The 27,045-nt window shown below is 46.4% G+C and overlaps 3 protein-coding genes across 3 annotated transcripts; all 3 read right to left on the bottom strand.

Moving 5' to 3' along the window:
* Positions 1-4,146: 4,146 nt before the first annotated feature.
* aldocb (aldolase C, fructose-bisphosphate, b) lies at positions 4,147-11,090 on the bottom strand. Its single transcript, XM_047020396.1, has 9 exons — positions 10,981-11,090; positions 8,095-8,207; positions 7,715-7,926; positions 6,983-7,037; positions 6,714-6,874; positions 6,549-6,632; positions 6,132-6,306; positions 5,591-5,790; positions 4,147-5,431 (listed from the first exon to the last, which is right to left on the bottom strand). The coding sequence occupies exons 2-9, from the start codon at positions 8,204-8,206 to the stop codon at positions 5,339-5,341; spliced, it is 1,092 nt and encodes a 363-aa protein (XP_046876352.1). The 5' UTR covers position 8,207; positions 10,981-11,090; the 3' UTR covers positions 4,147-5,338.
* Positions 11,091-11,420: 330 nt separating this feature from the next.
* rskrb (ribosomal protein S6 kinase related b) lies at positions 11,421-19,982 on the bottom strand. Its single transcript, XM_047020397.1, has 13 exons — positions 18,914-19,982; positions 17,576-17,866; positions 16,673-16,756; positions 16,422-16,490; positions 16,091-16,160; positions 14,634-14,741; positions 14,465-14,505; positions 14,337-14,364; positions 13,956-14,045; positions 13,441-13,529; positions 12,888-12,998; positions 12,653-12,766; positions 11,421-12,461 (listed from the first exon to the last, which is right to left on the bottom strand). Exons 1-13 carry the CDS (start codon positions 18,941-18,943, stop codon positions 12,213-12,215), a joined length of 1,374 nt encoding a protein of 457 aa, XP_046876353.1. The 5' UTR covers positions 18,944-19,982; the 3' UTR covers positions 11,421-12,212.
* A 346-nt stretch (positions 19,983-20,328) lies between these two features.
* Positions 20,329-27,045, bottom strand: tmem135 (transmembrane protein 135). The gene is made up of 15 exons (XM_047020815.1): positions 26,855-27,045; positions 25,067-25,194; positions 24,574-24,666; positions 24,319-24,352; positions 24,149-24,214; positions 23,848-23,894; positions 23,651-23,692; positions 23,354-23,533; positions 23,188-23,257; positions 22,807-22,974; positions 22,636-22,699; positions 22,351-22,427; positions 22,097-22,195; positions 21,893-21,960; positions 20,329-21,731 (listed from the first exon to the last, which is right to left on the bottom strand). Exons 1-15 carry the CDS (start codon positions 26,990-26,992, stop codon positions 21,581-21,583), a joined length of 1,425 nt encoding a protein of 474 aa, XP_046876771.1. The 5' UTR covers positions 26,993-27,045; the 3' UTR covers positions 20,329-21,580.

Below are 27,045 nucleotides of genomic sequence, written 5' to 3'. Positions count from 1 at the left end.
AACGGCCAATGAGCCAGAAGGCGGACCTAATGCACTGACAATAAGGAAGTGGAAAACGGTTGGAAATGACAGCTGAGAAAATGACCACACCGCAGCTAGATTATTGCAAAAATGTATTTCTTGTGAGTTACCTATTTCCTATGGCCATATACAGGCAATAGGTATCCTATAAATAAATCAAGGGCAATACATAGCCATGGCTTAATTTGGCAAAGTAGCAGTTTGATCGATAATTAAATGGCTCATATTTAGTGCTGTCAAACGATTAAAATATTTAATCGCGATTAATCGCATTAATGTCATAGTTAACTCGTGATTAATCACAATTAATCGCACATTTCTATTTCTATCTATTCTAAATGTCCCTTGATTTCTTTTTGTCCCATTCTTTTTTCAAATTTTAATGCTCTTATCAACATGGAAAAGTGGTTCGGATTGCTTCGTGCAAATATTTTTTGTTATTGAAAACAACATTGCAATCGCCTGGCTTTGACGAGGGGGCGGAGAATTTGCATCATCTGTGTGCTTGGCCATCAAGTTATGGAAGCAAATCGTGACCAAAATTCAAATGAAAATGCATTTCCAGAAATGCATTTTCATTTTAAGAATGTGGCTGCATTATTTGACTCATAAATCAAATTGGTATTCAATCATCCTATTTGCATTTTCATTTTCTTCTTTAAGACTGCTCATTCTTTCCCTTAATTAAAATGAAAACGAAAAAGACATTTGAAATTTAATTTTCAAAATATGCCCCAGCAAATAGATACCAAAATTCAATTTGAAATGTAAAATTTGAAAATGAAAATGCATTTCCAGAAATGCATTTTCATTTTAAGAACGTGGCTGCAAAATCGTGACCACAATTCAAATTCAAATGCATTTCCAGAAATGCATTTTCATTTTCAAGAACGTGGCTGCAAAATCGTGACCACAATTCAAATTCAAATGCATTTTCAGAAATGCATTTTCATTTTAAGAACGTGGCTGCAAAATCGTGACCACAATTCAAATTCAAATGTATTTCCAGAAATGCATTTTCATTTTAAGAATGTGGCTGCATTATTTGACTCATAAATCAAATTAGTATTCAATCATCCTATTTGCATTTTCATTTTCTTCTTTAAGACTGCTCATTCTTTCCCTTAATTAAAATGAAAACGAAAAAGACATTTGAAATTTAATTTTCAAAATATGCCCCAGCAAATAGATACCAAAATTCAATTTGAAATGTAAAATTTGAAAATGAAAATGCATTTCCAGAAATGCATTTTCATTTTAAGAACGTGGCTGCAAAATCGTGACCACAATTCAAATTCAAATGCATTTCCAGAAATGCATTTTCATTTTCAAGAACGTGGCTGCAAAATCGTGACCACAATTCAAATTCAAATGCATTTTCAGAAATGCATTTTCATTTTAAGAACGTGGCTGCAAAATCGTGACCACAATTCAAATTCAAATGTATTTCCAGAAATGCATTTTCATTTTAAGAATGTGGCTGCATTATTTGACTCATAAATCAAATTAGTACTGATTAGTACTGAGCGGACATTGCATTTTCATTTTCATGTTCTGCCCGCAAAGAACTGCCCATAATTCGAAAACGAAAATGCATTCTGAGCGGCGCAGTAGAGTGACGTCAGTAGCCGCTCTTCTTCAGCTCCCTGCTGACCGAGCTACCCATCTTGTTCGGTAGGGGGCGGTGTGCACATACGCATTGCATTACATGACAAATGTGCCGGGAAATTGATTGAATTGCCGGGTCTTTAGAGGACGCATCACAGATCATGGCGCTCCCTCAAATTGTGCAGACACTGATAGAATTAGCTGAGCTGGTAGAAACTAATAATATATCTGAGTCTGATGCCCGTGACCGAGTAGAACAAGTCACAGAGAGCTTGGCTGCATACTCTGCCGTCACAGACGTACACATTAATGAGGTTGCCATAGTAAACCTCTCTTCAGTCCTGGAACGGCTGGATGCTGTGGAGGCTCAAATGGGACGGGGACGACCAACCATCCACATCCCGTTCGAGTCCATCGAAAACTATTTATTAAATGGTCTACTTTTTCCTGTGAAAGCAAGCTGTTTCACCTTTGGCCTGGTTCAGACAAAATCTGAATTTCCGCAATCTGAATTTGAATTTCCGCAATCTGAATTTCAAGAATCTGAATTCCTGCAATCTGAATTTTAGAATGTTTTATTTTTGGATCAAAATAATTCAGTTGTATTAAATTTGGCATACAAATAATTCAGATATTATATATTCAACAGCAATATATTTCAGTTTTATGAAATTCGAGACACAAATATTTCAGATCTTTCATATTCAAATTCAGATACTTTTGTCAGCTTTCTAGCTCCGTAAATCCGTTGCTTTGCATCCTCCGACGGATGGTCTGGTGGCCGACAACAGCTCCGCTATGTCCTTTATTTTTAAACCATTTAATAAATAGTTTTCGATGGACTCGAACGGGATGTGGATGGTTGGTCGTCCCCGTCCCATTTGAGCCTCCACAGCATCCAGCCGTTCCAGGACTGAAGAGAGGTTTACTATGGCAACCTCATTAATGTGTACGTCTGTGACGGCAGAGTATGCAGCCAAGCTCTCTGTGACTTGTTCTACTCGGTCACGGGCATCAGACTCAGATATATTATTAGTTTCTACCAGCTCAGCTAATTCTATCAGTGTCTGCACAATTTGAGGGAGCGCCATGATCTGTGATGCGTCCTCTAAAGACCCGGCAATTCAATCAATTTCCCGGCACATTTGTCATGTAATGCAATGCGTATGTGCACACCGCCCCCTACCGAACAAGATGGGTAGCTCGGTCAGCAGGGAGCTGAAGAAGAGCGGCTACTGACGTCACTCTACTGCGCCGCTCAGAATGCATTTTCGTTTTCGAATTATGGGCAGTTCTTTGCGGGCAGAACATGAAAATGAAAATGCAATGTCCGCTCAGTACTAATCAGTACTAATTTGATTTATGAGTCAAATAATGCAGCCACATTCTTAAAATGAAAATGCATTTCTGGAAATACATTTGAATTTGAATTGTGGTCACGATTTTGCAGCCACGTTCTTAAAATGAAAATGCATTTCTGAAAATGCATTTGAATTTGAATTGTGGTCACGATTTTGCAGCCACGTTCTTGAAAATGAAAATGCATTTCTGGAAATGCATTTGAATTTGAATTGTGGTCACGATTTTGCAGCCACGTTCTTAAAATGAAAATGCATTTCTGGAAATGCATTTTCATTTTCAAATTTTACATTTCAAATTGAATTTTGGTATCTATTTGCTGGGGCATATTTTGAAAATTAAATTTCAAATGTCTTTTTCGTTTTCATTTTAATTAAGGGAAAGAATGAGCAGTCTTAAAGAAGAAAATGAAAATGCAAATAGGATGATTGAATACTAATTTGATTTATGAGTCAAATAATGCAGCCACATTCTTAAAATGAAAATGCATTTCTGGAAATACATTTGAATTTGAATTGTGGTCACGATTTGCTTCCATATCAAGTCGTATTTCAGACTGGACGTGCTGCAATGATAGCTCATTTTACAACGACAAAACACACAGATCACTTGGTCTTGTCAATGGAACCATTTGGCAACTTTTTAAAAGTAAACTTTCCATTCAGAATCTTATTGGCATCCATTTCGGCGTCTCGCGCTCGCCATCCACTCAAAACGTAAAGTTAACCTACTACCAGAGAATGTCTCATATCCGTAAACGGGCTCTGCTACTACGCTTTAGCCGGATCGCAAGCCAAACAAGTGTGTGGCGTGCCTGTTGTTTTGTTTCCGGTCTAGCTAGATCCGGTGTGGTGTTGTAGTTTTTCTAACTTCGGTAGTTGTTGCAACAGCATGTGGAAAAAAACTACAAAGTTTGCTAGGCCAAAAAGAGCGTTAATCGCGCGATAAAAAAATTGACGCCGTTAATTTGGGTTTGCGTTAACGCCGTTAATAACGCGTTAAACTGACAGCACTACTCATATTACAAGGTCAGATTCATTGATCTTCAGGCAGTGGCCAAAATGTTGTAAGTGTATTCATATGTAATTGAATGTGTAATAATGCAAAATTATTATTGAACACCCCACTGTGAAAGGAATAGGGAATGTTCACACAACGTTTCTAATAGTTTTTGTAATTTTTATTGTAGTTTTCTGTAAGTTTGTCCACTATTTGACACACCAAGTGCTTCAAGAACAATACCAACATCACAAACATCACAGTATTCCAACAAAGCAGTGACGCCCCCATCCCTTACAAACCTCATACTCAGGCCCTCTCTACCCAGGACAGACAATCAGATTCATCCTTATTACTTCTCTGGCCATTGGTCAAGGAAGGGGGCAAGGGAAGATCAACACAAACAAGCGTCACATATATCAACACTGTCACATAACTCAATACGATGTAATTCAAAGCTAATATTTTGATGACACGGTAGACACAGGGGGAGTCCCAATCATTGGAGGTCAGAAGGAGAAAAACAGAAAGGTTAGGTTGAGACTTGGTGTTTAGTGGTTTGCAGTCTACCCATCCACCTCAGCTAGGTTTCAGTCTCTGGCTGGGGTGAGAGTGTGAATACCGATACCCCCTCCACTTCTGAATCACACAGAAAACTCTGCATAAATAACACTTCACACACTGGTTGCCATAGGATGTAATCTAGTCTTTGATTGGTCTTTAACTACGGATGTTATCGGTTCTTTTGATTGGTCACGCTGCCAGGGAGATTGTTAGTATTGCGATGACAGAGTCCATACTGCATTCAGACAGAAGCGAAACACATGATTTACACACACAAGATCTGAGCAGCTCTGGAGTGATTGAATTGAGAGTAAGGACTGAAAGGCAAAGGTAGGTCGGTGGTGAATGGATTGGGGGAAGATGAGCGAAAGAGAGTAGATTGACGTGAAAGAAGACAGGTATTGAGTGACTACTGACTTGTTATTCGACCAGGTCACAATCGTCATCCTCACAATTGTCACTGTTAGCAAACAATTAGTAAAGAATTCTCTTGACTTGCACTGTCGTGGATGAAGAGCTGTTCCTTCTAAAATGCCCACTGAACTTCAACTACCGCTTACACAAGCACAGGTTTGGACCCTCTTTAGCATGGATACAGTACAAACAGCTTTTAAATACACAAACTCAGTCACATCGCATCGACGTCTCCACGACAGTCCTAAAGTACAGTAGACAGCGCAGGCCTGTGACTAGAGGGGGGTGGGTGGGTGGGGGGGTGGAGGGAAGGGGGCGGAGCAGCAGCAGAGGAAACTATTGGTTGGCGGCAGTGGAATGTGCAGCGAGGGGCTCAGTAGGCGTGGTTCGCCACGTAGAGGGATTGTCCGGCGGCGCCGCAGCTTCCGGAGGACTCGTACTTCCCTTGCGCTGCCAGGCCATTAACCTGGAGGACAGAGGAAGGAAACAGAGGTTTACTACTGCTGCACTAAATGGTGTGTGTGTGTGTGTGTGGGGGGGGGGGGGGGGCGGACTGGGTTTGTTGTTACATCGCTAAGGATTGATGGTTCTACATGTGTGTGATACGGGCACTCTGACGCTGTACCTCGGCACGTTTGATGAACTCCTCTGTGGCAGCCTTTTCGTTGTCACGCTCTCCTTTCCAGGCGTTGAGGGCGGAGGCCTGCAGGGCACGGCCGTAGGAGAAGGTCAGGGCCCAGGGCTTGGCCAGTGGACAGGTGTTGATGGCGTTCAGGTTAATGCTGGCATCCTCCTCTGATTGGCCACCGGACAGGAATGTCACACCTGGGTAGGGGGGGGAGCAGCTGTTTTATTCGTTCTGGCAAACAGAAATCAAGGGGTTGGCTAGACCTATCAGACTAGATTCAGGCTTGGTCAATCACAACCGTTTATCTGGTATGGGGCGGATTTAATATGATGGCTGTAGAGTGCAGCACAGTTGAGGCGAACAACCAAGATTTCATGTTTTGTTACTCTGCTTGTTTGTTTCAATCAAATTCTATCCAATTGCATCCAGAGACATTTTGGACTGACGACACCCCTTGGAAGTAAAAGATTGAACTGAGAGGTTCCAGACGAATTCCATTAGATTCCAGGCTAAGTGAAAGTGACAGTAGGTGTCGGACCTGTTACGGCGGGGGGCACAGTGCGGCGCAGAGCGGTGACGGTTGCCATGGCGATCTCCTCGTTTGTATACTTGTTGGGGCAGGAGTGTCCGGGGGTGACCATGTTGGGCTTCAGCAGGGTGCCTTCCAGGTAGACATGGTGGTCTGACAGAGCTTTGTACACTGCAGCCAGGACCTGAGAGAGAGAGAGAGAGAGAGAGAGAGAGAGAGAGAGAGAGAGAGAGCGAGAGAGAGGAGAAAAGTCAAACATTGGCGGTAACTGGGTTAGTACAGAAAAAGTAAAAGACGGGCATTAAATGGGATATTAGAATAATATTTTATGTTATGATGTACAGTGTGCTCTATACTAATGTGTTGTCTTCTTATACTGTCATGTATCTGGTTGGCTGCGCTGCTTGGGTGACAAGGATCAATCACCTTCTCACTGATGTACTGGCAGCGCTTCAAGTCGTGGTCTCCGTCAGGAAGGATCTCAGGCTCCACGATGGGAACAATACCGTTCTGAAACACAACGCATTGTGTTACGGAACGCCAAATACACCCACAGACAGACAGACACACACCACACACACCCACACACACCTGTTGGCAGATGCTGGCGTAGCGGGCCAGTACGTTGGCATTCTCCATGATGGCCAGCTCAGAGGGTGTGTTCTCACTGATCTTCAACACAGAGCGCCACTTGGCAAAGTCAGCACCATCCTTCTTGTACTGAGCACAGCGCTCAGACAGTCCATCCAGACCTACACACAAACATGAGACCAAGGGTGTGGCGGTAGGTGGGTGAAAATGATTTAGTGAGTGTGCGTATGTGTATACCTGAGTGTGTGTGTGCGTGTGTGTGCTCCTACCCTGTGTGGTGGTCTCTCCATCGGTCCCGGCCAGGGGCACAACACCTTTGTCCACCTGCAGGGAGAGATCTTGCTTGGTAAAACACACTGATCATATGCCTTTGTTACAGTATTCATATAAAGGATCTATGGATCTCGGAAAGTACTGTGGTCAGATCTGAGGGAAGGTTTATGTAAGGATATCCTCTGACTGACAAACACTGCACTGGTCATCCCAGAGCCTGACCTCAACGTACCTACAAGTGTCCTTAAGCTTAGCTAATCCTCTGGAAATACACACTGTGTGTGTGTGCACGTTATATATGTTGTTAGGTGGCTGAGCAGTTAGGGAATCGAGCTAGTAATCAGAAGGTTGCCGGATTGATTCCCTGCCGTGCCAAATGACGTTGTGTTCTTGGGCAAGGCACTTCACCCTACTTGCCTCAGGGGGAATGTCCCTGTACTTACTGTAAGTCGCTCTGGATAAGAGCGTCTGCTGAATGACAATGTAAATGTTGTCTGTTTAAACACTCACTACCCCTGATTTGAGTGTATCTGTGTCAGAGTGCATTTGTGTGTAATACACAAAGCCTCGTCAGTGAATGAGTCATTAAAACGTGTTGCCTTGTGTGGTCTAGACAGTTACCACTGTCCTACATTCATGTACAGGCCAAGTAGGACTCCAGTCCTCTCAACAAACAGGCTTTGACCCCTGCTGAAGGAATCTGGGTCGGAGCCACAACGGACACCCACCTTGATGCCCACGACCATCCCGCGGTCCTTGATGAGCTGGGGGAAGGGCGTGCCATCGTCCGTGTTCTGGTAAAGCGTCTCGTGGAAGAAGATGACCCCCCCGATGCAGTTGTCGATGCGCTCGTCAGCTGTGAACAGCAGCTGGCGGTAGCGGCGGCGGTTCTCCTCGGTGTTCTCCACCCCGATGGGGTTCAGACGCTTGGCCATGCTGCCTGTGCGCACACACACACACACACACACACACACACACACACACACAGGTAAGCACACCCAAAGTGTGACTGAACGGTGTGGTGAAATGTCGTGAAAGTGCACAGAAACACTTGAAGGTAAGCATGGGCACTGTAGTGCACCATCACAGGTTGAAGGGAAATACACACCTGTGGACTCATCAGCTGCGAGGATGCCCTTCCCTGGGGCCACGATCTTCTCAGCGATGTCCTGCAGCTCCTTCTTCTGCTCCGGAGTCAGCGCTGGGTATTGGTGAGTCATACTGGCACACAGAGACAGAGACAGAGAGACAGAGACAGAGAGAAAAGGAAGAAACACGGGAGAGCGGGAAAGAGAGAGGAGAGGAAAAGAGAGAAGAGAAAGTGAGAAAGAGAGAGCAATGTTTACTAAGTAGTGTCACAGCAGAAGCGACAGTATGTCAGGGATGCGATTGTTAAGGACATGTCGTCATATTTTACTTGTCATGACATCCTGGATATGTGGTGTATGACAAGCCTAGTTTGGCCTAGTTAAACAGGAAGTGTTGTCACACACACGCAGACATGCAGACAAACGTCCTCTCTGTGTTCTAAAGCCTTCATTCTGCATTCTTCCATAGTACCCTCCATCACTTTCGCGTAAATAAGCAGGCCGTTACGTAACCGTGGCTACAACCACACCACTACCCCCCCCCCCCCCTCACACTACACGGTAGTCATAGTGATTACAGAGGGATAGAGAGAAGAAAGAGAGGGGGAGGGATTATGTAATCGTTCTCTCCTATATGGTCTACTGCCAATCCTCATTACAGCTGATGGAGAGCACAATTCATAACAACCCTCTCTCAAATATCTTTCCTGCAGTCACCCTTTCATTTTGTTTCCTTCCCTCAATTTCTCTCTTGGTCTCTCCATTTCCTCGTCCTCTTTCAACCTCCTCCATGAATCCTCATCTCCTGCCCGGGGCCATGTCTGTCCAGTGGGTGACTTTGTCATTTAGAGAAACGGCACATTATAGGCACACTCGACACCAATCAATTCCCACTCTGGAACTAGCCTACAAGCACACAAATGGGCCAACCGATAGAAATGTTCCATTCTAGAACATTCTTTCCACTAGTGTGCCAGAAAACAAGCAGTGACAGACCTCTTCGATTGTGTGATACCTACTTTCACTCACACACACATTTAGATTGTAGAGCTTTTTCCACCTTTTAAGAAATGTTATTATTTTGTGCATTTAATAGATATCATTAAAAACATTTGACACTCATGTTTTAGTCACGATGGAACAGGACTCTTATCCTGGTACCAGACACAAAATGGCTGCTTGTGTGTCAGGGTCATAAATCCTAAACAAGGCCTTAAACAAAGGATGTGTTGCAGTTCTGTAACAGAAGAATGGCTAGGTTGCTAAAGAATGATAAAAATGCCTATCCATGTATACACATCTAGTATAAGGTGCAGGTGTCAGAAATCTACGCATCAAAACCAGGGATTTGTCCCCAACCCTCTCCAGGGTTTGGCCTACAGAGGGGACAATGGCTGAATCTGGATCAGAAACAACACTTTTGAACCAAAGCAGAAGCGAATATTCAATTTTTTTGAATAACAATGAGTTTGGGGTGTACTGAGTGGGTTCTCTTCCACAAGTTTGCTCAATTCTGTTGCTATGGAAGGGTATGACCTGGCACACTGTATTCTTTCTGCTAATCCCCAGCTTACAGCCATGAGATAACAACATTCAGTAGCCTACACTCAGCATTCCTCAAACTGGCTGGTGTGTTAAACACACACACACACACACACAAATGTGCTCACATCTCATCCAATGAGGACATGTCCTTGTGGGAATAGGCTAGGTTTCAGATTGCTCTTGTGGAGAACATCTTTTGGGAGAAGAGAACAGTACTTACGTGTTCTATTGGCAGACCTGAGGGACCTGCATGGTGTGTGTGTGTGTCTGTTGCTGCTATTGGAAGGTGACAAGCTTTACAGAAAGCAGTGTCAATAAGGGTTTGTTTGCTGTATAGTTGAATGTCACCTAAAATCTGGCCTGAATTCCATAGCAATGTGCTGCAGGTAGTGCTAGATGCAAGGTTAAAAGGGAGAAAAATAATTTGTGGTGGCATGAGACAGACTACCAAAAATGTAGACACAGGTTCTGCACTGCGACATCAAAAGGCGTTGGCTAACTGTCCTCCGTGGCACTGTATCTTGCTATGTGGCGCAAAATCATCTCACCTTGGTCAATACCTCACACACAGACACACACACGCATAACATCCGACTCTATAATACTGTATGTCAGGTCATTATATATTAACAAATGAACCAGAGTATTGGGTTCCTCGATAGAGGGGCATTTGGTCACGAGGGCTAGACCGTCCTCTTCTGCACGTAGGCCAAGGGGGTGGGAGTGGGGAGTCACGCACACACAGTGAGAGACATTGTTGCGATGACGATGATAAGGATGATGCAGCTGTCTAAAGTAGGTGGTATGGCCGTTTATTTTGGACTCTTTTATCCAGAGGTAAGAGGATCAACGTGTACCGTTGCACGTGCGACCTGTGTTCTGTAGCTAACATATGTCTGTGGTTAAAATGTTTGATGGCTGCAAAATGCAAATCAGGTCAAAAATGTTAGATTCGACATGAGATTGACTACGTTTCAGTAAATCCGCCCGAGCAAGGATGACAGTAAATTGAATGGCACCATCACCATTTGCTTATTGGCAATAGTATTTCAGAACAATGCGGTTAGATGTAGCGACACAGCTTCCCGTTCTCGTATCCCTGCAACAGGTTGAAGGTTTAACTCTAATTTTCAGATAGGAAACCGAGACACTTCACCTTTCGAATTTACACCGATAAATCTTGCTACGGTGCAAGACCGTCCCTGCTATAATACTGTCCTTAACGGAAACTATTACGTTTGTGCTAACGTTGCCTGCGTCATACAATGGGTATCTAATTTTAAACTCCACAATAAGTGAGCAGAAGAAAATAACCTATACATCGTTTACTGAAGTGATTGCATTAACGGACTGTTTCTTACCTGATGATGCGTTTGGAGAAAGCTTCAGCAGGTGGGAGAGCGACAGAAGGATGCGGTGATGTGAATAGTCTGTCGGCTGTATCTGTGCCGCAGCGCAACGTGACTTTTCATAAAAGCTTCAGGGGCGGGGTCTGGCGTCATCACGTAATCAGCATATTCATAAGACATGCGCGGATGGCGAGATCGTGATGTCATCGCCTGCATCAGCATCACGACTCTTTGGGGTCTGCCTTACATGTGTGCTGTGTGATGCCCGCATAACTGTACACCCTCCAACCCCTGCCCTGCAAACACACCATTATGACATGGCATCACCCCTCCCCCTAAAGAAAGTTCTAGCTTCTTTAGATCGATAAATCAGCAGTCTTATTTAAATACCGAGAACATCCTGTTCCAGAGAACACACACACAAAGGTGACACCAACACTTGATCTAAGGTGTAAACAGTTTAATATTTCCATCTGAGTTACCAGTATATAATTAGAAAAATACTGAGTTAAACATCTGGCAATAACCACTTAAAAACACTGATCCAAACAGAATTGCATCCATAATACTCTAAATAAATCCCACAGGTAATCTTATAAACAAGCATTCTAATGACATATAAGTAAGACCAGGATCAGGTGTAATAGGCATACTGGGTTCACATTAGGGCAGTCTTTTATAAAATCTGAAAATAATCAGTCAGGCAAGTGCATAGAGGTGCTACAGTATGGCTCATCCAAAGCCCTAGTCCTAGGTCCAAAAAATTCACGCTGGAAGTAAACAATATTACCGTGTTAAAACCTGAATATGTGTGTTTGAGTGTGTAGATATCAGAGGTGTGGGCAACACACACCCCTTTAAATCATTGGCCAATGCTTTCTCAATTGCAAAAGAGGTTGGACGCAAAGGGGCGGGGAAAAGAAACAGGAAGTCACCTGTCAGGAGGGGAGGTTCTGGGTGGGTCATGCTGCAGTTGCCTGCATATATAGAACATTATTTTGGTATATCTTCAGTCAATGAGGATTTGCCGGTCTAATTTTAGACACATCTGAGCTCAGAGCTTCCAGTGTATTCTACGTATCCCTCATGATCGGAGAAGCCACACATCTCAGGCAGCATGTAGGAAAGAGTCTTCAATAGGACACGGCGTGAGTGTGTGTCTGTGTGCGAGAGTGAGAGTCATGCCATGCATACATGTAAACCACCGTGAGGCGATACTCGTCAAAGGGTTCCGGACGGTCTTCTCACACAAACACTTCCTTCTTTGGGAGGTTCCCCTGGGGCGCTGGCTCCTGCGGGCTCCAGTGGGGGCCGGGAAGGGGGGTGTCGTCCCACGTGGGAGCGTGCCCGTCGGGGTCCAGGTGCGTGTCGGGCGTGGCGGGGGGGCTGAGAAGGCCGTCGTAGTCGAAGCCCTTGAGGGGCTGCAGGGACAGAGTGAGGCCTCGTCGGGCTTTGGCTGCTCTGTCTGGTCTCTCCCTCAGCTCCAGGATCACCTAGGCAAGCAGATCAATGACATATGTCTTGTCCTCCTAGACCTTCACAAATCTTTAAAATAATTTGTGTGCATTCCCATTTGTGAAATCAATGCTGTGTATGCAGTAAATGCCCAATGTTTAAATACTGGGTGGGTTATTTGTCTTATTTGCATACACGTTATTGGGTTGGTATTTAACTGATCACTGACCTCTACGGGTTGGCGTTGAAGCAGGACAAGGTCGAAGGTGGAACCGAAGAAGAAAGTCTGGCGTTTAAAACGCTCCAGGGTCCTCAGGCGGCGGGTTGGCGTCTTACACAGTAGCTGCGACCAGGGGGAGGAGCAGAGACGGGGAGGAGAGGGGTCAGGAGGCAAGATGGAACCGTCGCCATCTTGATATATGGGTGTGTGGGATCATCATGTGTGGGTGTGGGTGTGTGGGCACCTCTGTTAGGAGCAGAGCCAGCGGGGGGCTGAAGCTGAGGGGCATCTCGTAGGGGAAACACCTCACCCTCCTCAGCATACTGCAGTGGTCTGGCTCCGGAGGCACCGGGAACTGGAGGGAGGGAGTGGGAGAGAGAGAGAGGGGAGAGACAGAAGGGAGAGAGAGAGGAGAGAGACAGAAGGGAGAGAGAGAGAGACAGAAGGGAGGGGTGGGGAGGGGCGAGAGAGAGACAGAAGGGAGAGAGAGGGGTAAGAGAGAGACAGAGGGGGGGGGGGGGAGGGGAGAGGGAGGTAGATGAGACATGGGAGGAGAAAAAACAGCGAAAAAAGGCAACAAATACTAATTTAGGCTGTAGTCAGTCTGTCTTCTATAAATAGCTACCAGACATTTTCAAATAACCATTCAACTCCTACCACAATGAGGAAAAACCGTTATATTATAGTATTTATTATATAAATAATAAAAAGGCACTGACTCAGTCCAATATTCATACATAGAATACATTGATACGCTTCATCCACACATGATGGCACACACTGCAAAATGACCTCACCTTCCCAGTAGCCAATGAGAAGAGCAGGATGCCCAGCGACCACCAATCAGCTGCGTGGCTGTAGGGTCCCCCACTCAGCACCTCTGGGGCTGAGAAGACAGGGCATGCTTACTGGACCGTATCAGACTAGTCACGTCAAGTCTTTTATACATTCCACACACGCGTGAACGTGTTGTAACACAATATCATTCATGGTACAGGATGCATCAACGCATCGATCTGTATGTGTTCCATCTTCTTTGCCTCTCAACTGAATGGAACTTCCCTAGAAAACAACTTAACTACATGACTCACATTGTATCATGTGAGGATGTCTTTCCAAATCAGCCATTTGACTAATGACATGCCACAAATAGCATTTGTTTTTGTTCCAGGGTCCCTGGGAGGGGGGGGGGGGGGGGTACAGCACATCTGTTGATTGTCTAAGCATTACAAATAAAGTTTGGTTTGAATTTTGATGATCTCAAGGCCTGGATCCCTGCCCTGGGACTGGATCCCTGCCCTGGGACCCTCACCCATGTACTGGATGGTTCCACAGATGGTGAAGGCTCTTCCTCCTCTCTCCAGGCGCCGGGACAGGCCAAAGTCTGCTAGACGGAGGTGTCCTGGAACATTTACCAAACATATGACTGAACCGCATAAACAACCTCAGTGATCTCTACCCGTAATTCAGTATTCTCTACACAAGGTTGTTCTCTACACAAATTTCAGGAAATTCAAAAACAGTACTCAATTGAACTATTTAAAACATTGGATGTGTAATTTTGCATTTTTAATATGTCTTGATAGTAGTGTAGTCTGCTTTGTGGAAATTGAGACATTTTCCAGAATAATCTGAGGAAAACCATGCTAATACTGCCACCTGGTGATCAATAACCACAAGCTTATTCTTTTACCGTTCTCTGTCAGCAAGATATTCTCCATCTATGAAAGAAATGACAATAATAAGATGAATTGTAAATAAATAAATAACATTGTATACAAAATACATTCACACTGAAAAATGGCAAATCAAATGAACTACCTTTACATCTCTGTGGATGATTCCAAAGTCATGGAGAAAACCTGTGAAAAGAGAAGAAGAAGCTGTTTTTAACAACACTAATGCAGGGCCCATACTCAGAAGCAGGCTGACAGAAGTGTGTGTGGAAAAGGTGTCGGAAAACATGTCTTTTGTACGTGTGTGAACTCACCAAGAGCACAGCCCAACTCGGCTGCAAAAACCCTCACTGTGGCTTCTCCAAACTGGCCAATCATCACCCAGTAAGTGTACAGGTCTCCCGTGCTGCAGTAGTCACACACTGAGGAGGAGCCACAGGGGAGGGTTACCACAGCACTCGAAACAGGTGTGCAGCAGAGTCAAATACATTCGTCAAACACTGTGTTTGGTTTGGTCAAGGTACGCTTGATTTACCTAACCTTGCAAGAGAACTGGATTTGCGAGATCACGACCATGCGAGAATCTATCTTGCCAAGCTCCAAGTTATCGGTTTGTGTCGGAACCACAGTGCCAATCAACATCCTATGAGAAACTACTGCCAGCTACTGGTGTGGTTTAAGTTAACCCGTGATAAACCGTGATTGACAGATGGTTAATCCAATCACCAGAAAGTATTTTTTTAAGGTGCCTCCCCTTTTCCAAGGACGACCTCACAGATGGTTCAGTGTGACAAGCCATCTTGCAACGTCGGGTTAGGATTTACCTGCAGGTTGAACTAAATCAAGCACACCTTCAGTATTTGACCAATGAATCTTAACCCTTGTCTGGCGTAAAGACACTTAATACGGTGATGCAAGTGATGGGAGACACTAGGATGTGACAGGAGGTGTCAGGTTCTTCTGCTACTGATTCTCACAAACACACACACACAAGAGGGTGTCATCTGTTGGGAGACATTTGAGGAGGTGGTGAACTAGAGGGTAAACTCCCGTGGCTGAGATGCAAGCACAGTAGTTGAACGGTAGCAGCAGTCAACATCTGGTCCCACGGCTGGCTCAGGGAAGGGGGGATTGGAAGAGCAGGGACAAGTGGAGGAAACTGGGTCATATTTTCTGAATTGTTGGCTGAATCAGAGCGAGTTAGAGTAGAGGTCAGGGGTGGGAGGGAAGATGAGAGCAGCTGCTTGCTGATGCAAGGTGTTGTAGAATCAGCAAGCAGTTTTTTTAAGATAAGCAAAAAATAAGTAGCACCTGTCAAGACAGTATGCTACGATCTAGGACAAGGATAAGGACAAGCACAGGGTGCTATGATTAGGGGCTCGGACAGAATCCTATGGTCTAGGCCTAGAACAGTGTGCTAGGGTCTAGGGCTAGAACAGGGTGTTGGGGGCAGGCACAGGGACAGTGGTAGATTCTGTAAAAGTGTGCTAAGGCCAGGGGCAGAGAGAGTGGGCTAGGGTCAGGGGCTGGACAGTGGTAGGACAAGGATCAGGGTCAGGGCCTGGACAGTGGTAGGACAAGGATCAGGGTCAGGGGCTGGACAGTGGTAGGATCAGGCTCAGGGACTGGGGCTGGGTCAGTGGTAGGATGAGGGTCAGTGGTAGGGTCGGGGACTAGGGCTAGGACAGTGGTAGGATAAGGGTCAGTTGTAGGGGACTGGTGCTAGGACAGTGGTAGGGTCAGGGTCTAACTGTTCCCCTTTGTGACTCACTAATGTAGAGGTGTCGCTGTGTCTGCCAGCAGTCCTGGAGGTCATGGACGAATGGGTGATGCACCTGACGCTGAGGGCAGAGTTCAGAGGTCAGGCTGACACAAGGCTACTGGGGTCTGGGGTCAGATAGAGGTACCGGTTTTCATGGTGTCTTGCATTGTGGCCCACCAACCAACCAACCACCTCTGACAGCGACAGAGTTTACGCAAGGGAATTACTGGCTCTCCGCGGGAACAAAGCCAGTTGTGTGTCTAGACGAAGCTGGACAAAGTGGCCCACTGCCTGGAGACTGGCTCAGTTCATACAGTACCTAGAAAGGATCTGCTCTCACCTGTACAATCACCTCCTCTTTTGACTGTTCCAGAACGCCGAGTCTTAGAATCTCTGACTTGGGAATCATCTGAGGACACACATAAACCCAAAACATTTGAAGATTTACATACTAAAGATGCAAACAGTGATTTGTGCATGTTTAGTTTTGTCAAATTCGTTTTTTCAAATTATATTGGTAGATAGGAACTGCAGACACACCCAATGACACACACAGACATACATACACAACTATAGGTAGAGGTGTCTTACTTTGACGGCATAGGTTTTCTGTTTGGTTTTGTCCTTAACCTTCAGAATGGGCCCAAAAGAGCCTTTGGCTATATAACCCAGCACCTGAGAGGAGAGGTTTAACAGACTTCATACTGCTTTCTGAAAGTGAACACTTTTTTTAGCACAGTTTTATGTCACAATAACAATGTCAAACCTTCAAAAAGATGGATAAATCGACAGTGTTTGTGCCTGTGTTCGCTAAAGCAAGCGAGCCATGGGCGTCGTTAGACCCTTTTTACTGGGGCACGTGCCCCAGTATAAATCTGCTGTGCCCCAGTAAAATCTAGAACAATCTCAAAAGTTTGAACAATTAATACTTAATCCTTTATTATTCAGTGCATTAATTTAGATTGATAATGCCGGAAAAATGTGTTTGAAAAAGTGTTTAACCGAAAACACAAACCGATGCACGCAGAATTCCATGTCAGCGCGCTCTTCTGAGCTTACCAAATAGCCACTGCAGCACGCACACAGAAGTCCAGGTGACTTGGCACACTAGTCAGAATTGAGGTAGGCTAAGAAAACCTTACAAAACTAAAGATAGTTTCTTATCATCTGATCATCTTATTTTGACTAAAATATTAAAACATTATTACATTATTATTATAACATGAAGCTAAAAAAACAGTATTTGCGCTCAGATGAATGCAAAAACAAATTGCACACTGGCATTAACTATTTATGTCCCTGCCAAAGCTGATATCAAACTTGCGTCCCTGAACTGTTGTATAGTGGGTTAAGCAAGGGGAGTTTCTATAGCCTAGTAGTGCATTGTGCGCATCAAGCTTGAAAGAAAAAAAAGGGACATGAATAAGGGCCTGTGCCCCAGTAGAGTTTTATGTCTAACAACGCCTCTGGAGCGAGCCAAGAAGAGCTGCCCACCTGGAAGTGTTCGTGCCCAGGCACCGTTCTGTGGGGGAACTCAGGCAGAAACATGGAGACGAAGCCGGGCAGGCTCCACTCGGCCCTCAGCTTGTCAGGCCCCACCGCCCCCAGGCCCAGCACGTGCTCCGGTATGGAGGGGGCCTTGTCTTGGAGCATCCGGCGGTGGCCCAGACGCAGGGCTGAGGGGGCCAGGCGACACAGGCCAGCTGGGAGAGACAGACCCACGCTGGAGAGGAACCCCCGCCAGCCTGAGGAGCACTGGCCGTCCTCCTGCTCCAGGGCAGGCCTCTACACGGAGGGAGGGAGGCAGTGGTTTAGTCTAGTATGGAGCACCCCCCCCCCAAGACAGAGTTTCAGATGTCTTCTTAATTACTTGCAGGAACTTCTTTTGCCAACCCCAAATAGAGACTTAGATGATATAACTATTTTATTAGACAGAGTCCAAAGTATGAGTCTCCACCCATTTTGTACTATGTTTCCAAGCTGAGGGGCGTGTTTTTTTTTCTCCTACTTTTGAGATCTCAGATTAGCCTACTCATAGTTTGTCGTGGTTCCGGGGACCCCGAGGCTCCTGCGTGCGTCACGCATTAACGGAGATCCAGTGCACCCCGCAGACACTCGCTCCAATTTCCGTGATGCGACGTTTACCAAAGAGAAAAGAAGCGTGTCCTAGATTCATCTGTTCTACTGAACGGACTCTACTGTCACACGCGCCTCTTGGGCAACAGAGCGTGGCGTTTGGTGCATTCTAGCGCAAGCTTCGAGTGCATGTTCAACCATCCAAGATGTCATTATCATCTGTGCTGTTTACAGTGAGTAATCTATAAATATCCACCTAAACCAGGGGTGTCGAGCTCCGGTCCTCGAGGGCCGCTGTCCTGCATGTTTTAGATGTTTCCCTGATCCAGCTCACCTTATTCGAATGAATGGTCGTTATAACAACCCTTTTAATTGAATCAGGTGTGTTGGAGCAGGGAAACATCTAAAACATGCAGGACAGCGGCCCTCGAGGACCGGAGTTCGACACCCCTGACCTAAACCATCTAGCCATTGGAAGATCTGCAACTGTCCACGTTCATATTTTCCAAATCGCAGTTAAATCCACCCTTAGATTGGGTGTGATGCGTCAGATCTAAATGTATATGGACAGTTTAAACCCTCATGGCTCTTGATGCTTTTCGAACTTCAGCTAACTCTCTCCACAAATTCTACAACTTCCAGCAGTTTCAAGCATGCCCGCCGCGGTCTGGGTAGGTTTTGGGAACCCCCGTTATGTGCGTCACCGTTCAAACATGCAGCGGTTCTTATATAGTTGACTTAGATTCACTTACTCACCTTGTTGCTTTTACTAGCATCGGCCCCCATTTCATTCACAAGTTATCAACCAAGTAACCTCATCCTGCGTTCCCCAGTTTTCATCCTCGTGCACCTTCACAACCTGTGCGCTACTACTGTACACCATAGCCCCCCGCTTCTGTTTGCGCAATGTCGACTACACAGACTTGTACACCGCTGTATACGGTCTAATTAAACTTAAAGAAAGATATGATTATCTTTCTAAAGTATATGTGCTGTCGTGTGTTCTAGCTGTCCGGTGTTATAATTGCGGTAGAGATGGCGACATAAACAAGTTAATCCCCGCTATGGGCAACGTCACCGTACATCCGCCCACGTCTTTGTCATCCAATAAGACTGCGTGCTTCTTTAGTGCGACTCCCCTCCTCCTCCGTGCACACACACCCCTACCCCATATAGCTCAGAAGAGATGCTTCAAGTCACAAAAGTACTGAATGATTTAAATAGCCCGATCCAAATAGGTACAAATTAATACCGTAGTTAACATCCAGGTGAATGAATTATTTTGACACCTGACGCTTCATCCTTTTGGATAATTTGAAACCTTTTTCCCATAATCTGTGCATTAGTGAATTGTTTTTCGGACGAAAATAAATCCATCTGCAGGACATTAATTCATAATGTGCTGGGCAGTGACACACTCTCAGCTACCCCTATCATCTATTCCAGGAAAAGTAAACGGTATAAGGAGGTTCCCAGGTCACTTTTAGTAGGCAGCGTTAGCTATGTGGTCCACACAGATTTCAGCCCAGCATCTGACACTATCCAAGCGAACACGTAGGAGCTGTTCCCTGCTCTCTGGACCTTTTGGTCTTACAAGTATAGTCGTACCTATACCTGGTATAAGATTGTTGTTGTTTGAGGTGTCTCTAACTTTTATCTAGTTAGTTTGTACCGAACTTCTCTCAATCCTCACCCATTTGTTGTCAGTGAAAGCCATCTAGTGGCCAGTCGGTGCATCAGCTTGTCAGTGGACTCGGGTGAGAAGCAACCGCAACGCAGCACCCACCCCAGCAGCCTCCCACCAAATAGTTTAATGCAAAGCCATCGCACTTTCTTAACCCTTTACTGCCTAGCCAACATTCCAAACATTCCATAAGCTGTTGAAATATGATATTCATATTAATATTCATATTTTTTTAATTTTCATATTAAATCATACACCTTAACTGTTTATACCATCTCTAACTTTTATCTAGTTAGTTTGATTACCGAACTTCTCTCAATCCTCACCCATTTGTTGTCAGTGAAAGCCATCTAGTGGCCAGTCGGTGCATCAGCTTGTCAGTGGACTCGGGTGAGAAGCAACCGCAACGCAGCACCCACCCCAGCAGCCTCCCACCAAATAGTTTTAATGCAAAGCCATCGCACTTTCTTAAAACAAAGACAAATTCTTCTAATCCTTAATTTTTATACATACATTTACAAACATTCATACTGGTATTTGACACAGTATACGCTTTTGATTATAATTGTGTATCATACATACAATAGCTGATAATATTGCTAGATTTTAAAAGGATTTCTGCTACGTTCTACGGGGGGATTTCTGTTAGATGGCATCTCTTCACAATCACGGCCTCCCTCTGAATAGGGGGACGTGGAGGTTGGGAGTGTTTGTAAAGCTGGGTTGATGACCGGAAACCTGATGTCAATGCAGAACAGGGCGCCCTTTCAATGTAAACACACGAAGCCAGGTATAACACACACAGCGGCACATTCTACAGGGCTAATATGCCGTCGTCCCTAACGAATCCCTGACCTCCGGCTATCCCGTGAGCACTCGTAGAGAGGTGAGGGGGATCGGAGAGTTGGACGAGGGACAGATCTTCCTGTCCCGCTGGTTGGACGTTCCCCTCTACGATCACCTGTCCAATCCCCTCAAATCTCCAAAAGTGTCCGGCCAAGGGATTAGGGCTTGATTTTTGGATGTGGATTTACTGTACTATCTGGTTGTAATCTCTCCAGTAGCTTGGGACATCTGACGAGGTCGAGCATTACAAGTCATTACAAATAGTGACCCCCCCCCCCCCCACACACACACACACACACACACACTGTGTTGCCGATTCATGTGAGAGATGAAATGCTGACCTATGTTCACCAGAACGACTGTTAGATCCCTGTCTGTCAGAGAGGATTGGTCGCCGCGGAAACGCAGGCAGCCGAACTTCACTCAACCGTTAAAACTTAAAACGGTTACATCGACTACCTAATCACGTGATGTCACTCCGCATCCTACGCTGATGCACCGGTTGCCCCATGTCATGGTTAGGCTCACTCCATGTCAAAAGCAAGGAAAAATTCATATCCCAGACTCCCTCTGGCCTGCTAGTCCCCACCAACCCCAAACAGCCCCTGGCATATTCCAACCTCTCCCTCCCCCTTCCCCAATCAATCACACAATATAAATCACTCATGTCCATTTAAGTGCTGCTATGACAATGTATGGATTACTTAAACCCATGCTGTCATATAGATCCGGACATCCAGGCTGCCTGCTTCACATGGATAAAGGGAGTAGGGAGGGGGAGGGGGGCGGTTAGGTCTGACCAGCTCCAGCCCCCCTCCCCCTCCCCCTCCCCCTCCCCCTCCTCCACCAGGCTGGGTCCTGTTGCCTGGTCCCTGAGCCTGGTCCCCAGGTCATCATCCCAGGGTGATATCGCCCCCAGGCGGGGCTAGAGTCTGGGTGAGCACTGTTGTGTAGCGGGGGTCCAGTTTGGGCACAAAGCCCTTAAAGTCCCTGGACGCCTGCGTCCCAAACGCATCCAGAACATGCCGGTTCATCAGAGCAAACCTGCGGGGGAGGGTGGGGGAGATGGACGGGAAGGTTATTCTACCATGTCACGCCATACACGTTAATCCTCATTCTCTTTTGTGGATCTTTAGGACTTTGTTTCGTGTTTGACGTTTAGGTCCGACATGCGCACGTTCTGATGCGCGCGCGCGCACACGCACCTGCCCTTGGTGAGACGCAGCAGAAACTTCCAGTAGGAAGGCCTGAGGTTCTGGACTTCCATCACCGCCTGCAACACAAGAGAGGAGCGAGGTGACTCAGCTGGCTCCTGCATCTTTAACCAGCAGCAGCGCCGTCACCACCGAGGCTACGTGCTCTGAGGCGGTCGGAGAGTTCTAGTGTGTGTGTGTGTGTCGGTGCCTTACCGCCTGAAAGCAAATGGCGGTGGAGACGGCATAGAGGAAAGTGTCGGCATGAGGGAAGTAAGGGAAGCGTCCGGACTCGATCCCCTTGAAGTACATGGTCTAACATAGGACAAACAGCACGGCAAGACTTAAGAACACGCTTGTCCCATCAATGATCGGATTTATATATATATTTTTTTAAACTATCGACAAGCTGATGATTGAGCTTTCCACCCACAGGCCCACACGAATATGAACACAGGAGCTGGTCTTACCTCGACCAGCTTCGAGAAGAGATACATCGAGATTGATGTGCTTTTGTAAAAGAACATGGAAATGCCAGCCAGGAACCCTGTAGAAACACAGAGGGAGAGAAAGAGGGAGAGAGAGAAAGACGTAAAAAGTAGAGAGAGACGGGGGGGAAAAGCCGGGGTGGGGAGAAGTGGAGAGAGAAGGGGCGGACGAGGGAAGGGAAGAAGGGAACAATGAACAGTTATGACATTGTAATCATCCACGGGCCTGTCGTCAGCCAATCGCAGCGAGCACACAGTGTGACCTACCCGCAATGAGGGCATGCAGCTCGTCGTCAAGGTTACGCACCCAGCGCAGGAGGCAGCTGGTTCCCTGGGAGAGGGGGAGAAATATGTGACGCGACACCGCTACAGTGTGGCACGAGAACAGAACAAAAGGGAGGGGGGTGAAGGGGGGAGGAGAGGGTGACAGATAGATACCTTGTATATACTGACAAAGGACCCCAGGAAGGCCCCGAGTTGAAAGTTCTCTTTGTTGTAGAACAGGGAGGGGAGGCGGGAGGGTTTGGTGAACACCTGTCTGAACGCCGAGGGAACCTTCAGACAACACTGGATCAGGTAGCCCACGCTGAACATACGGACGAAGCCCTGAGCAGCACAAGAGGCGAGAAAAACACACAGGACGTCGTTGCGCTACAGCAATGCCATTTGTACCATCAGATATTTCCTGGGCCCCCTCCTTAATAGATCTAGAATTGTATGTCGCCATTTACTGTTGTATACAGGAAGTGGTTTCTTGATGTAAACATTGACATTTCTGAGGGAGGAAGCCAAAGGAGGGAAGCAGGTTTCCAGTCTTACCTTGATACAGTAGGCAATGCAGTTTTCCTGATAATGTTTACAACATCTATGTCTGGGACCATGCTTGCATCTTGAGGAAACAAAACATTATAGTCAAACACAATTAGAACTGTGTGTGAGCTTGCAAATGTGTATTCGTGCTTTCCTTTCAAACACATCTTCTCACACAGATTCCAGCAGCCGTCTCGTGAGGGCAAGCAGCCCCGATCTCCTGCTGGGATCGGGGCTTCCCAGCGACGCCTGGGACCCCTCCATCTCCGCGGCGGCCGTGGTCTCGGGAGGGTCGGGGCGGGCGCTCTCTGTCAGGGCTGAGTGGTTCGGTATCTCCTCCTTCCCCACGATGAACCTTGAGGGGATAGGACACAGCCTCGTCAACTCGGCCTCCATCGGCCGTCTCGTGTTAGAGCCACTCCTTAGAGCTCCTTGGAGCCACAATGCATGTCTGTATCCCGTGAACGCTTACTTGAGTGCTGAGAAAGCAAAGCCCTTGAGCCCGTCTTTACACCTGGGGGAAATGATTAAAAACGTCACTTCTTTTCACAACTCCCAAGGGCCAGCCCGATGTGATGAATCGATGGCGATCAAATGATTATCTTTGACAAATGATTTGTCGGTGTACAAATGTGGACTGTCTCTCCCGGGTGCCCCCGGTCCCCTCACCTGAAGAAGAACATGTAGAGCGATGCGGTCATGCAGAACAGGAGAACCTACAGAGACAAGTCGGGGGGGGGGGGGGGGGGGGGGGGGGGGGGGGGGGGGGGGGGGGGGGGGGGGGGGGGGGGGGGGGGGGGGGGGGGGGGGGGGGGGGGGGGGTCACATATCGCCCATGGCACATATAGCCCGCCTCTACCCCTCCAACCCTCCCACCTCTGTACCCACCTCCCTCCCTCCCATCTCTCAACCCCTCCATCTCTGTATTCCTCCACAGTGTCAAGTCTCGGTTCAAGGCCAGTTAGGTCACCTCTCCGTGTTTGAGTGGTTGGACGATGCCTCGTGTCACGGCCATGCGGAAGATTGTCTCGGTGGCCTGGAGGAGGAGAGCACACAGTCAAGACTTCTGTCTATCTGACAACCGCCTGGCCATCTGGCCGCATTGAAAACCCGAAAACGACACCAAACTAAAGCCTGTACCAGGTTTGTCATGTATATTGTCAGCAACCCTCTCCTGTGAGCACAGAAGGGAGTAGAGAAGGGGGGGAAGAGAGAGAGGGGGGAGAGAAAGAGAGAACAGAAAGTACATTTCATAAATAGCTCTACGACCTGACACAGTAAAAGTCGCTGTATCACCGTTTGACATGTTTTTCTCTTGTCTTATTATTTGTAATCGTTTGCACTGGCTCAACAGATCAGGGCTGGCTGAACATGAACTACTGAGGGGAGTCCCACCTGCTCTTCCGCTCCAAAAGGATAGCGATGTAAGACGCCGGCAACGCCGCTCCAAACCCTGCCGTCCATGAGTAGAACCCACCAAATAGTTTCCTACACCGTGCAAGGTACACAAACACATGCCATGAGCTACGTACGGTGCTATGTTTATCAGGGGGCCAACTAGGTGAGAGGACAAGTATATACTACCAGCGGAACAGTAAACATAGATCTATGATTAAAAGCTGCGCTGGACACGATTACGTTGGAGACTGTGTGTCTCAAAGTGCAATGGCTCGCTCTTTCTTTCAATTGCGTAAATTACGTCACACTGGTCGGAGTGTCACAAGCTATCCGTCTCATATCCTTCCTGTGGACTTTCCACCCCATTACGGGGGACTAAGGGTCATGTCTGAAAACGTTGATTGGGTGTCCGACGTGTGTGGACTGGACCAAGGACGGCGTGTTTGCGCACGGCGAAATGCAGCCAAAGAATGCCACAAGCGTACCCCACCTGAGAATGCAGAAGAAGGCAATGTAAAGGCCTCCGTTGGCTGTGAGGAAAGAGGTGGACTGGAGGATCTCGGGGAGCAGTCTCTTCATGTAGTACTCCTTCTTCCTTCTCCTAAGGATGGCTGCAATCTGCAACACGGACACACATAGTCGTATAGTATTGCAGCGAGTGTGCTAATTGACCTTGATCAAACGGACACAAAAATGAGTCATAAGGACAGTGAGGCTTTCAGTGAGGTGGGCTATTCGGTGTGACAAAGTACAACATGTGTAAGAAAGAGGACAATAGTATAAAGTTGCAAAACATTTTGAGTTTGGGAAACGCAGTGTTTCCCACAGATTAGAAAGCTATATGTGGCGGGGGGGGGGGGGGGGGGTGTTGTTTCATGTCAGACCGGGGGGGGGGGTCGAAATAATTCACAAAATCAATCAACAACAACAAACAAATAATTTCTGCATATGCAGGTAGCGACGCTGCATACAGGGTGCTAAATAACTATTTAACTGGTCGGCTCCATGACGCCGGGTAAGTAGCTAGCTCTTGAAACTTCTCACCAAAACAACGAAGGGGAACCTTCGATTAAGACATGTCCGTCGGTACCTAGCGAAAAGTAGCCTCAACTTTCCTAGACCTTTAGCTACGGCACTAATGCTGAAGGCTCGCTGATGTAGCTGTCGGTCTCACTAGAACGGCGTATGCATCGTTGCTAACGTGTGCTGACGTAGTGACTGTGTGTGTATGTGAGAAAGACGCGTGCGTGAAAGAGACGGAGGGAGAGCAGGGAAAGGAAATGCAGCTGAACGAATACGCTGCGTGTTTTTACCTAAATAGCGAAAAAAAAAAATGTTTACGAAACGCAATGTGTGGCGGCCGGTGTTGATTCTGTGGCGCACCGCCACAAATTAGTCTATGTGTGGGAAACACTGGAAACGTGTACTACATGATTGTTGACAATAGTTAAGTCAGAATACCCAAGTAGACCACTAAGCCTCTTACACTGATTTAAGGTCTAACTGGAAACATGTACTGGCAGCTTGGTCATAGACATAAGACTTTAAATGTGTATTTGACAGAGAGAAACAGGGGGTGCTGAAATAAAGCCCGAGTCAATGTCAGTGAACCCAGGGTGTGTATGTTGCAGTGTGTAATATGTAGACTCCAATGCAACATTAGTAGTAGGAATAATTCGGGGCAAGTCAAGCGTCCTAAAATAGACAACAATGTTGTGGAAGAAGCAACACTGTTTTCGAATTGACGACGGACAAGCACAGTCAGTAGTAGTCAGCTGGCTAATTATTTAGTTGCCAGCTAATAAACGAGTTGAAAGTTAAGTTCGGCAGTTGTTAGAGTATGTTAACTAGGGTGCTATGAGTAGAAACAAGGAAGAAAAGAGACGTTCCTTTGAGCAAGAAAGAAACTAAACTACAAGTGAAAGGTTGCTAGCTCTAGCGATAACTGGCATTCAATCAATACTGTGGTAGGCAGCACTTGAAGGCTACGTTTGGTACAGTACCGCTAGCTTTTGCATTTGCTGTAGACAGCAAGCCAGCTAGCTAGCTAAAACTGCTTTGAGTAAAAGATGAGTGAAAAGACAGGAGAAAAGAGTAACTGAATATGAATGTTTCCCGTGTCTAGCTAGCTACTTTGCTGGTCAATTGTACCATGCATAAACTTGGGCCCCCACCAGCTAGCTAACAGTAGCTCTGACAACCACCAACTAGCTAGCTACTAATGTTAGCATAGTTCATTTGCTAGCCAGCTGGTGCAGTAAAGGTCTTCATAACTCACCAGATATAGCGGTGCATATATTTTAAAAGAGACCTCCAGAGCCCCTGCAGTTATGTCCAAGGTAGAATGGACACATGACGGATTCCAAGTGTGTCCAATTTCGTAGCAACTGTGCGGTATCTTACTAAGAGCAGCCATGTCTCTACGCTGCTGGACCAGACCAAAAGTAGCTATCCTCAACTCAACAATGC

This window comes from Hypomesus transpacificus, chromosome 5 (assembly GCF_021917145.1).
Source record: "Hypomesus transpacificus isolate Combined female chromosome 5, fHypTra1, whole genome shotgun sequence".
Taxonomy (NCBI): domain Eukaryota; kingdom Metazoa; phylum Chordata; class Actinopteri; order Osmeriformes; family Osmeridae; genus Hypomesus; species Hypomesus transpacificus.
The sequence above is the reverse complement of the archived record's forward strand: the minus strand, read 5'-3'. Positions and strand labels throughout refer to the sequence as shown.